The sequence below is a fragment of the Suricata suricatta genome, chromosome 12, assembly GCF_006229205.1.
Source record: "Suricata suricatta isolate VVHF042 chromosome 12, meerkat_22Aug2017_6uvM2_HiC, whole genome shotgun sequence".
Lineage (NCBI taxonomy): Eukaryota > Metazoa > Chordata > Mammalia > Carnivora > Herpestidae > Suricata > Suricata suricatta.
The window spans coordinates 90,856,321-90,871,544 of record NC_043711.1 but is presented as its reverse complement, the minus strand read 5'-3'; the positions used below and the strand labels follow the sequence as shown (position 1 = coordinate 90,871,544).

Here is a 15,224-nt window from a genome sequence, read left to right as displayed (position 1 = left end):
GGCGCGGGCGCCCAAGGGCGGCGGCCTCTTCCAGCGCGGCGCGCTGCTGGGCCGCCTGAGGCGCGCCGAGTCGCGCACGTCGCTGGGCAGCCAGCGCAGCCGCGTCAGCTTCCTCAAGAGCGACCTCAGCTCCGGCGCTAGCGACGCCGCGTCCACCGCCAGCCTGGGCGAGGGCGCCGAGGGCGCCGACGAGGCCGCGCCCTTCGAGGCCGACATCGACGCCACCACCACCGAGACCTACATGGGCGAGTGGAAGAACGACAAGCGCTCGGGCTTCGGCGTGAGCGAGCGCTCCAGCGGTCTCCGCTACGAGGGCGAGTGGCTGGACAACCTGCGCCACGGCTACGGCTGCACCACGCTGCCCGACGGCCACCGCGAGGAGGGCAAGTACCGCCACAACGTGCTGGTCAAGGGCACCAAGCGCCGCGTGCTGCCGCTCAAGAGCAGCAAGGTCCGCCAGAAGGTGGAGCACAGCGTGGAGGGCGCCCAGCGCGCCGCCGCCATTGCGCGCCAGAAGGCCGAGATCGCCGCCTCCAGGTAGGTCCCCGGGGCTGGGCGCAGGCGGGGTGGGCCCTGCTGGGGAAAGGGGTTCCGGGGCAGGGCGACCCGGGAGGCCCCGTCTCCAAGCCTGTGCTGCTTCATTCACCGTCAGGGATTCCCCCGACGTTTGGAGAGTTAGCTGGAGGTGCGTCTGGTCCCCTGTCCATCCATCCATCTGTCCATCCACTCCTCTACTCCCATCCACCCATTCATCCAGCCCTCTGTTCACACAACCATTCCATTCATCCAGCCTTTCTAAGAGACGCCTGAACAGCCATCTCTTCACCCCACCCACCCTTTCCACTTTTTCTGATTAGGCATTCAACCCCCAGATGCCCATCCAACCACCCAGTCATCCATCCAACCACCCAGTCATCCATTCATTCGCCCAGCCCCTCATTCACCCAACTTCTTTGCTACCCACCTGAACAACCCCTCCATTGGGCCAACCACCCCCAGCCACTCAGCTTAACATCGACCTGGACAACCACCCATCCACCCAACCACTTCCTGCGCCACCCCCACGCACCCATCCAACTTTCTGTCCTTTCACCACCCAACCCTCTAATCACCCGCCTGTCCACCCAACCAGCTAGACACCCATCCAGACAACCATTCAACCACCCATCCATCCCCTTTATTCACCAGCGACCCATGCTCACTCTACTTCTATCCACCAAGCCACCCATCTTTTGATTTATTTTACTATTATTACTTTGATTTATATCCAAGTTAGTTAGCATACAGTGCAATAATGATTTCAGGAGTCAAATCCAGTGATTCATCCCCTACATACAACACCCAGTGCGCATCCCAACAAGTGTCTTCCTTAATGCCCCTTGCCCATTTAGCCCATCCCCCAGCCACAACCCCTCCAGCAACCCTCAGTTTGTTCTCTATATTTAAAAGCCTCTCATGGTTTGCCCCTTCCCTTTTTTAATATTATTTTTGCTTCCCTTCCCTTATGTTCATGTTTTATATCTTAAATTCCACATATGAGTGAAGTCATATGATACTTGTCTTCCTCTGACTAATTTCCCTTAGCATAATACTCTCTGGTTCCACATTCTTTTTGATGGCCAAGTAACGCTCCATGGCGTGTGTGTGTGTGTGTGTGTGTGTGTGTGTGTATCACATCTTCTTTATCCATGGACATTGGGCTCTTTCCATACTTAGACTATTGTCAATAATGCTGCTATAAACATTGGGGTGCATGTGCCCTTTTGAAACAGCACACCTGTATCCCTTGGATAAATACCTAGTAGTGCAATTGCTGGGTCATAGGGTAGTTCCACTTTTAATTTTTTGGGAGCCTCCATACTGTTTTCCAGAGCAGCCGCACCAGTTTGCATTCCCACCAGCAGTGCAAATGGGTTCCTCTTTCTCTGCATCCTCACCAACATCTGTTGTTAATGTTAGCCATTCTGACAGGTGTGAGGTGGTATTGTGGTTTTGATTTTTCCCTGATGATGAGTGATGTTGAGCATTTTTTCATGTGTCTGTTAGACATCTGGATGTTTTCTTTGGGATAGTGTCTATTCATGTCTTTTGCCCATTTCTTCACTGGATTATTTGTTTTTTGGGTATTGAGTTTGATAAGTTCTTTATAGATTTTGGGTACTAATCCTTTCCCTGATATGTTATTTACAATTATCTTCTTCTGTTCTATTGGTTGCCTTTTAGTTTTGCTGATTGTTTCCTTTTCTGCGCAGAAGCTTTTTATCTTGATGAGGCCCCAAAAGTTCATTTTTGTTTTTGTTTCCCTTGCCTCCGGAGATGTGTTGAGTAAGAAGTTGCTGTGGCCAAGGTCAAAGAGGTTTTTGCCGGCTTTCTCCTCTAGGATTTTGATGGCTTCCTGCCTTACGTTTAGGTTTTTCTTCCATTTTGAGTTTATTTTTGTGTATGATGTAAGAAAGTGATCCAGGTTCACTTTTCTGCATGTCACTGTCCAGTTTTCCCAGCACCACTTGCTGAAGAGACTGTCTGTATTCCATAGGATATTCTTCCCCGCTCTGTCAAAGATTAGTTGGCATACATTTGTGGGTCCATTTATGTACCAAGCCACCCATTTTAACATCCATGCATTCATTCACTTAGCCACCTCCATTCACCAAATCTCCTCCATTTATCCAACCACCCCCATCACCCAGCTGTGCTTCCATCCACTGAAACAACATCCAGTCCCTTTCACCCACCCAGTCAGGCAAGCACCCATCTGTCATCCATCCAACCGACCACCTCCTGGGCCCAACTGTAACTTCCATTTAACAGTCCATCTGCACTTCCACTCACTCAGCCACTGTCACCCATCTATCTACTAGCCCTGTGTCCAGCCACCTTCCTGTCCATTCAGCAGCCACCCTTTCATCCATGTTCAGACCCCTCCATGTCTTCTCATTGTACTTCAGACAAAGTTCTAATGTTGTCTTCAAACATTTATAGCATTTGCTGTGCGCTTGGCACTATTTTAGTAGTTTAAAATATTGACTCATTTCATCTTCTTAAGGACTTTGTAAGATCAGTACTATTTTTATTTCCATTTCACAGATTGGCTAAATGAAGCTTAGCGAGATAAAGTGACTTGTCCCAAATCACCCAGGTAGTGAGTGGCCCTTCATAATCTAGTTCCTACACTTCTATTTAGCCCCCTTCCCTTCCCTTCCATTCCCTTCCCTTCCCTTCCCTTCCCTCCCCTTTCCTTTCCTCTCCTTTCCTTTTTTTCCTCTTCTTTCTTTTGAAAGAGAGAGTATGAGTGGGGGAGGGGCAGAGAGAGGGAGACAGAGGATCAGAAGCAGGCTCCTCACTGTCAGTGCAGAGCCAGATGTGGGGCTCGAACTCACGAACCGTGAAATCATGACCTGAGCTGAAGTCAGATGCTTAACCGACTGAGCTACTCAGACGCCCTCTCATCTCCTACCACTCTTGCCCTGGACCTGGCTTTTATTCTCTGCACTAGTTACGCTGGCCGTTCATCATCCTTCTTTACTTTCTTCTGCCTCAGAGCTTTTCTTTCTCACCTGGACTGCTCTTGCTTCCTCCTGCTGCCCATTTATTTTTTTAATGTTTACTTATTTATTTTGAGAGTGAGCAATAGGCAGAGAGAGAGGGAGAGAGAGAGAGAATCCCAAGCAGGCTTGCTGACAGCACAGAGCCTTACATAGGGCTTGAACCCACAAACTGTAAGATCATGACCTGAGCTGAAATCGGGAGTTGAATGCCATTCATGCAGCCCATCTTGCTGCCCATCTAATTCCTACTCTTCCTTCAGATCAAGCCTGACTCCCTTAGAGGGCTGATAAAGCCCAGTCCCTGTCACTTACCTGCATGGACGTTTTCTTAGAATATCTTGCAGTTGCAACTTTATGCTGTTCATGTGATTTGTTTTTAATCTACCATTTACAAGGGGCTCCTTATGTGCCAGTCGCTATTCTGAGACCTTTATGTATATCAACTCACTTAATCTCCAAAAGGTAGGTACTGTTATTCCCGTCTCGCTAATGTGCAGTGAGCTGCAGGGGCATCAGTGGGGGTGACAGGACAGTGGTGAAAAGCACTTGTCTGTCCTGGTGCCCATGGCAATCCTGCCGGTGGCTCTAAGTGGCCTGGGCTGGAGGCTGTGGCTCTGTGGTCTTCAGGGTTAAGCAGACCTAGGACCAAATCCTGGATCTGTCGTCTGTCAGCCGAGACCTGGGCGGATCCGTTTGCCTGTCCCAGCTTGAGTTGCCCCATCTGTGGTACTGCTGTTTCTTTGTTGTCTGTTCTTGGCCGAATCTGTTTTCTTCTTCAACTTCCATTGTGTCGTCTGTGAAAATAAGGTTCGTCTGAGGGTTAACAATGATAGTGCAGGTCCTGTGGTTTGCAGTCCTGTCATGGGGCGAGTTCCCCTGGAAACCGAATTTGAGGCGGAGATCAGGGCACAGCAGGCTTATGGGGAGGACTCAGGATCAGCATTTGTGGGGAAGGGAAGGCAACTGGATTGGGTGGGAGACGCCGGGCTGCGGCACAGTCCCCACAAAGGCCTCAGCCAACCACAAGGGGCACGCTGCTGTGGAGATGACCCTCAGAGCTGTCCCTCGTTGAGGTGAGGTCCCTGGATCTTTACACCCTCTGCACTGGGTGCAGCTACCTTCCAGAAAGGGGCACCTGGGGGCTCCATCAGTTAAGTTTGGCTTAACTTAGGTCACTATTTCATGGTTCATGGGTTCAAACGCCACATCAGGCTCTGTGCTGACAGCTGGGAGCCTGGAACCTGCTTCGGAGTCTGAGTCTCCCTCTCTCTCTGCCCCTCCCCTGCTCACATTCTGTCTCTCTCTGAAAAATAAACATTAAAAAAAAAAAAAAGAAAGAAAGGAGTGTGAGCTGGGGCTGGACGGTTCTGTTCAACCAAGGGCAATCCCTGGACAGGCTGACAGCCGGCATCACTCTGAGCGGCCGAGGGGAGGCCGAGAGAAGTAAGTCCTTCAGTCCTGAAGGGGAAGCTGGATGGCACATCGCAGCATCTGCTACAGTGCGGGACACCTAGCGAGGCCTCCGTAAGCATTGCTAGTCTCTGTCGTCATTTAGTGAATTCACCATACACATGTGGAAGCTGAGGCCTGGGAAGGAATGTGATAAGCCCAAGACCACCTGGCAGGCAGATGAGAGAATGAAGGCTTCGGCACCGACATTTCTGATTCTGAAAAGCTTTAGCCGCCACACCTTGCTATCCCTGAACTTTGTGACCTTTAATCTGCAGCTGGTGTCATTAAGACAGAATGTGTGAGCCGTTAGTATCATTAAGACAAAAAGACAGTATTTTTAAATCTTAAGAAAATTATCCATACCCTCTGCCTCGTTTCCCCTAGTGTTGAGTTCTTACGTTATCTTAATACATTGGTCAAAGCCAACGCCAGTACATTACTATTTCTTAAACTCCAGACTTCGTTTGAATTGTACTGGTTTTTCCACTACTGTTCGTTTCCTGTTTCTGGGTTCCACCTGGTGTCCGACCTTGCCGTTGTCATGTCTTCTCCGGTCTGGGACAGTTTTTAGCCTTCCCTTGTATCTCATGACCGCGACAGTTTTGAGAACTGCTTGCTGGCCAGGTGTTTTGTAGAATGTCCCTCCATTTGTCTGATGTCTGTCTCATCGTTAGACTGAGGTAATGGGTTTGGGAGAAGAAGACTGTTGGGGGGAGGTGCCCGAGCACATCCTATCAGGGCGCATGATCTGAACATGACTCGTCACAGGTGATGTTAACCCTGATCCTGGTGTCTGCCAGGTTTCTCTGCTGTCGACTTATCATTACCACTCTTACCATACTAGGTTCTTTGGAATCCAGACATTAAGTTCAGTCCACACTTGAGAGGGAGAAGCTTCTGGAATGAAGCTCCAGAGGAAGGAATATCAACACACATTAGCTGGAATTCTTCTGGAAGGAAGATCTGTCCCTTCTTCCAAAGGGAACATTTTAAATTTTAATGCCAAGTGTGTATTGTTGTGACAGGCACAAACCAGGACGGTCCTGGACCCCCCTGGGATATGCAGAGCTCACAATAGGTAAGAGCTTAGGCTCTTGATCTGGAAGATCATGAGTGAGTTCTGGCTTCTCTCCTGCAGAGCCAGACCTTGCCCAAACGCTTCACCACTCTGAACCCCAGATCTTCTTTCCTCCTGGGGGTGTTCTGAGACGTAGATGAGCTAATGCCTATGAAATGTCTGGCGCAGAGCAGCCAGGAGCGAAAGTAGTCATTGTCATCATCTAACGCGTGTGATTTGGAAGGTGAGGAAAAGGAGGCTTGGGAAGAAGGAGGGATTTCCCCCAAGCTCTTACCTGCTGGAGGCAAAATCTGGCCCGTCTCTGCCCCCTACCCTTCTTGCTTTCCCTGACCTCCTTGTCCTTCCTGCTAAATCCTGTGCCCTTGAATGTGAGGAGTTCTGTTGGAGCTGGGAACGGGGAATCTCGGCAGTGGGAAGGTGGTACCAGCTTCCTCCACAAGGTCTGCCCTGAGGGGAGTGCAGGGCAGCTATGGATTTCTCCTGCATCCAGGGAACACATCCTGTAGCCTGCGGGGCTCTTACCACGTGGGGGCAGCTCTCTGGCTCAGTTTTAAGCTCAGACTGAATTTCCAATTAAGGGAATCTTCGGGTTGGGAGGAATAGCAGGACTATCTCCCTCAGGGGGGTTCGGTGAGTAATCCAGCCGCAGAGAAACAAGGGGCATCCCCAGCAGCCGCCTGCCTGCTTGGCCCAGGCAGACCCGGGCTTGCTCTCTGTTGTGGCCTCAAGTTCCCAGTCCTGGGCTTCCACTGGTTTTGTCAGCTCGGAGTCTAGGATTGGGATCGCTTTTCCGGGGGGAAGAGAGAAAGCGCAGACACCATGTCCCCCTAAAATGGGCTGTGGACTGGAAAGGATTCTAGACCTGCAGTCCCCGATGCGGTGGCCTCCTGAGGCTGCCGAGCTCTTGAAACGGGGCCCATCTGCTGAGATGTGCTGTTAAGTGAGAAAGACACATACGGGCTTTCGGAGACTTAGCAAGAAAATAAGTGTAAAGTAACCTGTTAAGTTCTTATTGATTTTTATATTGATTACATGTTGAAATGATTGTTTTAGATATATTGGACTGGGTAAAATATATCATTACATTATTATTAAGTTAACAGTATTAGTAACATGATTATTAAATTAATTTCATCTGTGTCATTTTGCTTTTTTGAATGTGCCTGTTAGAAAATTTAAAAATTGCATATGTGACTCACATTGTATTTTTATTGGACAGTTTTGCTCTAGATCCATCCAGGGCTCCAGGAGATAGTCCGACCCCTTCCCTGACCAGATGAGAAAATCGCAATAAGAAAGGGACAGAGAAATACCCATAGCCACTAAGTGGTCCAGGGGAACTAGCCTCAGGTCTTCTGATTTTGTGGCTAAAAACTCTTTTTTAACTTTTTTTTTAATGTTTATTTATTTTTGAGAGAGAGACAGAGCACGAGTGGGGGAGGGACAGAGAGCGAGCAAGAGCGAGAGAGAGAGATTGAGAGAAACACCGAATCCTAAGCAGGCTCCAGGTTCTGGGCTGTCAGCATAGAGCCTGATGCGGGTCTCGAACTCAAGAACCGTGAGATCATGACCTGAGCCGAAGTTTGACGCTTAACCAACTGAGCCACCCAAGTACCCCTAAAAACTTTCGGCAATGCCTTTTAAGGTGTAGATCCTGGTGGAGGAAAGCTGGATGTTTGGGGAGTGCCTGAATGTTTCTGGTTGTCATGCCAACACTGTGATGACAAATGGCTCCCTTCCACGAGGAGCGCAGGGCTTGGTTCAGAGTGCTGCACTGGGTTTGCGGTTTGTTTGCCTTATCTTATCTCCAGACGTCAGTTCTCTCGTCTCTAAAAGGAAACTAATGGTACTGCCTTGATACCACAAAGGTTAAACCAGAGACTGCACGTGAAGTGCTCAGCACAGGGCTAGAAGAGGAAGAGTCCAGTGTTAGTTGCTGGTGTCATCGTAGTAGTCTTGTTCTCGTTCCTGCGCTGGTGTCCCCGCAGCAGAGCCAGGGGCTGGCCCTGCAGGAGTTCTCAGCTGCCCCAGCGTGTGAGGTTTGCAGCACCTCAGGTTTTGTGCAGGATGGCATCAGTGTGGCCCTGAAGACAGGACCTGCTGAGTGGGTCTGTCCTCTGCTCCTCTGCCTCCCCACCCCCATCTCCTCCTTCGACTGGCCCTGGAAATTCCCCAGTTGAGCGTAGGGTTAGAGTGGGCTTTGCAGGTTCCCGGGAGGTGATTTCTCAGGTGAGCGGGAGCCTGTGTGTTATGGTAGCTAAGAGTTTGGACTGTGGTGTTGAATAGATCCAGGTTTGAATCTGAAATCAGCTTCCTCTAAGCTGTGTGACCCTAGGCAACTTACATCATCTCTCTGAACCTCACATTCCTCTTCCGTCAAATGAGAATTAAGTGAAATCCTTCTTCAAAGTATTGTTGAAGAGAATTTTTAAACAGTAGCCCATGTGAAGTGTCTATGTGTTGAAGGTGTGCAAGGCAGTGTAAGCTTTACTGTGAATCATGTATCATTCTGTACTAATCTAAGCGTCTTCCCTGAGAATGAAATCACCCTGGGGGAAGGCCCCATCCTCTGTCACAGTCCTTACAACTGTGTTTCCCAAACTTGCCCCTTGTACGTGCCTCCATCCCAATTCTTGGCACATCACATCCCCCTTCTACTTACCTTCTTAATATCTTTCTTTAAGTCAACTTACTTAAAAGTACTTATGTACGTTTATTGAAAAAGAAGACTTTCTAATCATTGTCGAAAATGGGAAGCGAATATCATGTTCCGAAACAGAAGTCAAACTATAATTACCAAAGGGGCTAAATCCAAAGTCTGCTCTCTTTTTGTTAAAGAGAGACATTGGCAAGAGATTGACAGGTATGAAAGGTGTATGTGCACCTTGCCAAGGCTTGCTCTAGACCAACAAGACAAATGGGTCCGACGCTGTTTCCGACTGGGGCTTTGCACCTCCCAACACTCATTTCCGGAACCACCAGAGTCAAGGGGGCCTGGCCTTGGGCCAGGTCCTAGGGAGGATCTTGGTCAATTTGAGCCTGATTATTTCATTCTCATTTGACAAACATCCATGTAGTCCTTATTTCTGGGAGCCAGGTGGCATTCTAAGTACCTTATATGTATACTTATATATACCTTGTATATATTCTCAAGACTCTATGAAGAAGCTACTGTTATTACCACTTTACAGATGAGGAAACTGAGGCATAGATAGGTTAAGTATCTTTTTTTTTTTTTAAGTATCTTAAATAAAGTCATTCAGCTGAGTAATGCAGAGCTGGGAACGGACACCCTAGAACCAGAAGACCTGATTCTAGAATGCTCTTAACTATTATCTGACCTTTGGCCAGTTTTCTTTTGCATACCAATTCGCACTTACTCTTGCCAGGTTTGTGCCGGGGCACAGGACACCCAGTGGATCAGTGTGGTCAGAATCCTCGGGGGACTCATAGCTTAGTGGCAGAGACAGACAGGTGTCAACACGGCCCAGGGTGGGTCAGAGGGAGGTCCGAGGAAAGAGCCACCCCGGGGGTGGTCTGGGAAGCTCCCTGCAGGAGGTGGGTGACTCTGGTTGGGAGTTGGCCAGATGGAGAAGGGGGAGAGAAAGGTCGCTCCAGGTAGAGGCCCGGAGGTGGGAACGTGTGTTGTGTATTTTGGGAGCAGTGAGTCATGGGGAGCTGGATCGGCGGGGAAGAGACTGGAGATAAGCCTGGGAAGGCAGCCGAGGGCCAGGGTAGGACGGGCTGTGAACGCCAGCCTGAGGAGTATCAGACGTGCTGTGAGCGGGTCCCTGCTCTAGGTGCCCAGCTGAATTCACTCATCTGATGCTAATGGTGGCACACGGACATTCCTTTAACATGCTCCACTGCACACAGCTAGTAAGTGCTGGGGCTGAGATTCAGGCCCTGGCGGCTGCATTCTCCACCATCACCATCTACCGCTTCACAGACAGCAGCTTCTCTCTCTCTCTTTTCTTTTTTCCTTTTTTTTTTTTTTTTTTTACATTGCTCAGAATGACATACTTGTTAAAATTAAATGAGCTTCGGAATAATAAAAGATAAAAAAGTAATCAAACTCCCCTCCTACTCCTGTCTCAGCAAACACCTCTGGTGTGACCCTTGTTAAAAGTTCACTTTTCCTCTTACCTCTTCTGAGTTTGTTGTTTTCTTTTGCAACTAGGATGACCTCAGTACTGGTCTTTAGCTTGCTTTTTTGACTTCATGTGTTTTCAGATTGTTTTTTTTTATCTTCTACATGTAAATCTGCCCTGTTCTTAACAGCTGCTTACTGTTCCGTAGTTTGGAAATACCATGATTTATTTAACCAGATCTCTCTTGAGGGACATTGAAACCATTTCATGCTTTCATGATTACAAAAGAGGCTGCAGTGAGCATGCTTGGACACACACTTGCTCGCAGAAGAGTGTGCTGGCGAAAGGGATGGCTTAGTCCCTTACCTTATTCCTTCAGTGACATTGACCATCCTTGGAATGCATTTGAAATATGATGTCAGTTAACCCGGGTCTTTGCAAGGGACAGATTCTTGACATTCACTGTCAAAGTGTGAATTTGGTGGTCTCTCTCCTCCAGTACTCAAGGAATTACACAAGCAAGCAGAAATCCAAACCACTCCTGTCTAATGTCCCCTCCCCCCATATATGCTCAATAGATATTTAAGAATGATTGTTGCAAGAGGTGCCAGAATATTAGCCTGCTGCCCCCCCCCCCCCCCCGTCTCTGCCTGTCCTTGCTTGCACAGATCTGCACTTATGGGTTATGGTCCCAGAAGCAGAATTGCCAGTTCAAAAAAGAATGCGCATTTTCATTATTACCAGCACCCCAATTAATTTCCTAAGAGGTTGCATCAAATTTATACCCTTGCCCCCACCAGTAGTGCCCAGGAGGGCAGTTTTCCTCAAACTCTTCCCAACACCATGTACTATCAGCCTTTTCATCCTTGCCAACTTACATGAGGACAATCAGGTGTTCCGGAATCCTAGTGTCCACCGTCAGCTGCCCATGCTTAGAGTGGCAAAAGTTAGCCCTTAGCTTGCCTCTTGAGGTCCCTCCTTGGTATGGGGTTCCATTGAGGGGGATTAAACTCCCTGGGGAGGGTCTTGAGGATGTTGGAGATGCCCCTGACACTCGACTGCTGCCCTCCATCACATCCCTCCTTGGAGAATTGCCAGTGGACAAAATCCCCTTGCTCCCAGAGACTGAAGGCCTGGGTGAATGGAATGTCCTGAGTTGTCAGAGCTGGGCTCCTGTCACATACATGAGGCAGCTGTGTCTCCAAGGCTGGCCTCTGAGCTGAATGGTCTGGGGAAAGACCTTGCCTGCGCCCCTAGCAGCAAGAAAATGTTCAAACTGTGGGTCAATGTACTTGGGGGAGCCAAGCCTTCTAAGCTTGGAGAATGGGAAACCAGAGAAAAGACCCAGTGAGCTCCTATCACTCCTCAGAAAAAACCAGTCAGCTGAACAGCACCTTCGGGAGGACACAGCCAATGTGCTCATTTCACAGATGGGGAAACTGAGGTTTGGAAAGGGATTGGGCACCCAGCCAGGAGCATGCAGTGAGCCAAGGGCAGAGGAAAGAGAGAGGCATGGCTGGAAGGCTCTGGTGAAATCTCAGTTGACTTCTGGGTCACATTTAATAAATCCGCTAGGAAGAGCACAGGGCTCCGGAAGGTGGACAGGCATGGTTTTCTCTCCCCCACCCTTAGCCCTTATCAACTGGGCTTGCAGTCTCGCTCCAGAACCTTTCCAGCTTGATTTTTTAGCCTTAAGAGCGGAGTCAGAAAACAGACAGACTCAACAGCCTGCATGTTCAGGAGAAAAATGCCGCTTTCTTTCAGTGCAGCGGTTTCCGCACATCCCAGTGAAAGGTCCGGCCACGTGAAGCCAGTGCTTGACCCTGACTCTGGCACTTGAGCAGAGTTCAGCAGCACAAGGGATGCAGAGGGAGTGGCCGTGGCTCAAGGGCTCAGCACAGAGATGGGCTGCCTGCATTCTGGTCCTGGACACTGGCTGGCCATGTGGGCCAGCGACTCCCTGGAAGCCTTGTGTACCTCCCTTTCTCCAGCTCCAAGATGGAATCCTGAGAGAACCTGCCACGTGGGCATATGAAGGGCAGTGCCTGGCACAGATCAGTACCCCATTCCCACTGCTGTGCGCCAGGCTCTGTGCTGATGCCCTTTGTACGCATCATCTCATTTAGTCCTCATAGTGAGATGCTGTTTATATGTAATAAATAACCCATTGTGTAGGCCCAGAAACTAGCCCAAAGGCCCAAAGTAACTGACACAACTAGTCTTTGAATTCTGATATCCAGACCCCGCCTGCTTAACCTCAGGTGAAAGAAAAAGTCCTTCAGCTTAAACCTTTCAAAGCATTATCCTGACATTTGTGCCTGGACCTGCCACCTGGCTGGCCGTTTGTATGGCAGAAAAGTTGAAGGCATAGGCTTGGGGAGACAGGGAACTTGAGGTTTGAGTCCTACATTGTTACATGGCTGTGTGTCCTTGGTCCTCTCTAAGCCTCTAGAGAAGTGTGTTCCCACCTGTAGAGTGGGGACAGTGTCAGCCTTGCCTCCTAGGTTATGGTGGGGACTAAATGAGGGGATGTGCATAGAGGGTTGGTATGGTCTTGGCACTCAGCAGGTGCTTGGCGAGTAGAGGCTGTGGCCAGTTTAATCACCAGAAATTCAGGCTAGTGGAACATGGAGAGGCCAGCAAGCTCTTCCTCCAAGCTCATCTGTCCCCAAGTACAAGCACTTTTGCTCCTCTGGGTTTCCAAAGCCCAGGCCAACTTCCACTTGACTTCCTCAGTCCACACCAGTGAGTCCCTGCCTTTGGGAGAGGAGTTAAAAATAAAGCCCCATTTTCAAATCCTTCACGTAAACACCCAGCTCTCTCAAAATAGTACTTTTGCAACCGGTCTCCAGAGCCAGGCCAGCCTTGAGGGATGGAACTTGGCGGGCCTGGTTCTCACAGTCAGACGGGTGCAGGCCAAGCCTCCACCCCACCCCACCTTGCTGCCGAGCCTCTGGTCCTGAGGGGGATCCAAGTGTCTCCAGCCCCTTCTGCCTGTCTCCACTGCCACCAGCCCCATGCTGGCCACCAGCCCCTCTTGCTGCAGAACTGTAAGGGCCCCCAGCAGCTCCCCACTCCTCTTGCTGCTCTGTACTCTTCTCTGCACAACTGTTGGGGTGAGCTTTTATAAATGTAAGCCTGAACATGCCAGTCTGGTAAGAAACCTTTCCAGGGACCCTTAGTTTTTTGTTCTCCCCAAAAGCAGAGCCTGAGACAAGGATTTGGGTGCAGGTAGTTGACCTGAGAGGTGATGCAGGAAGGAGAAGGTAAGAAGGGTGAGTGCGTAGAGACAGGGAAGAAGGAAAAGCCAGTCTTAGGGTGTATTACTGAGGCGTCACTGCAGGCCACAGAGACTGGATTGGGCTGGGACCTTGGTACAGAGCACCTCCCAGATTGTCACCTGGAGGATGGAGGGTGGGTGGACAAAGCACTGCCCTCCCCCCCCAACTCCAGTCCCCCATTCACTGAAGATTTCACCTAAGAGTATAAATCCTTGTCCACTTCCTGGTGTGCTTGCACTTGGGGTGGGAGTGAGGGCCCTCCTGCAGCATAAGAGCAGGCTCTGGGCAGAAAGCCAAAAGCCGGGCTTGGGTGAGACGCCAGCCATGCCAGGGGGACCATATGCCATATGCGGGACTCCCCTCCATAGCAGCGGGTAAAATGCCAGCCTTCAAACATCGAGGAGATGTGATGTGGGCATCAGTGATGTCTGCTTCTGGGAGAAATTACAGAGTTCTTCCTTTGGCCCATAAGACCCTTCCTGCCTGGCTCCAGCTTACCCCACCAGCCCATCTCAGATGCTCTCCCCATCACCCACCCTCAGCCACAGTTCCTCCAAAAGGTTCTTCTCTTCTCTGCCTCTGGTTTTTTGCACACACTGTTCATTTTGCCTGAAATGGCCCTGACTCTTTAGCTTGCTGATAACACCTTCACATTCATCAGGCCTCACTTAGCTCAAATGTTTCTTCCTCAGAGCTCCCTTGTGGTTTGGCTTCTCTGTGTTATGTGCCCCTGGTGCCCAGTGTGCCCCTACCTCCTGGATCCCGCCCGCTGCCACTGTCCATACTCCTCCTTTGTTCCCTGTGAGGTTGTACACTCCCTGGGGGCACGGGTCCTGCCTGCGATGTTTGCTGCCCGGGACCAGCACCTGGCATGGCACCCAGCACGTAGTGGGGCTCAGGAAGTGTTGCTGACTAACGTTAGGTCCCCGACATTTCATGATGGGAAGAACCCTCCATTTGACTCATTCAAGCTCATTTAAGCCTTCAAATACATTCAACAAATGTTTATTGAGCCCTGTTATGTGCCAGGTAGTGTTCTAGGTTCTTGGGGAAGAAAAGCTAAAGATCCTGGCCTTCATGGAGTTGAAACTCGAGTTGAGCAGACAGAAGAAGTAAATTATAGAGCATGGGGTAGGGAGCGAGCCGCCTTTTTACAGAAGTGGTCAGGGCAGGCTTCATTGAGAAACTAACGCCTGGCACAAAAACAGACACAGACCAATGGAACAGAATAGAGAACCCAGAACTGGGCCCACAAATGTACAGCCAATTAATTTTTGACAAAGCAGGAAAGAGTATCCTATGGAAAAAAGACTGCCTCTTTAGCAGGTGGTGCTGGGAGAACGGGACAGCAACATGCAAAAGAATGAAACTAGACCACTTTCTTACACCATACACAAAAATTAACTCAAAATGGCTGAAGGACCTGAATGTGAGACAGGAAACCATCAAAACTCTAGAGGAGAAAGTAGGAAACAACCTCCTTGACCTCAACCACAGCAATTTCTTACTCGACACATCCCCAAAGGCAAGGGAAATGAAAGCAAAACTGAACTCTTGGGACCTCATCAAGATAAAAAGCTTCTGCACTGCAAAGGACACAATCAAGAAAACTGATAGACAACCGATGGAATGGGAAAAGATAGTTGCAAATGACATATCAGATAAAGGGCTAGTATCCAAAATCTACAAGGAACTCACCAAACTCCATAACTGAGAAACAAATAACCCAGTGAAGAATGGGCAGAAGACATGAACAGACACTTCTCCAAAGAGG

General features: G+C 49.5%; 1 protein-coding gene across 1 annotated transcript in view; it reads left to right on the top strand.

Annotated features, from left to right (window-relative positions):
* The window catches only part of JPH2 (junctophilin 2), a 71,953-nt gene that overhangs the window by 22,320 nt on the left and 34,409 nt on the right, over positions 1-15,224 (top strand). Inside the window, exon 2 of the mRNA XM_029917952.1 lies at positions 1-537. This exon is cut by the window's left edge and continues 238 nt beyond it. Within this exon, the coding sequence (XP_029773812.1) occupies positions 1-537 (537 nt within the window). The remainder of the gene's footprint in view (positions 538-15,224) is intronic.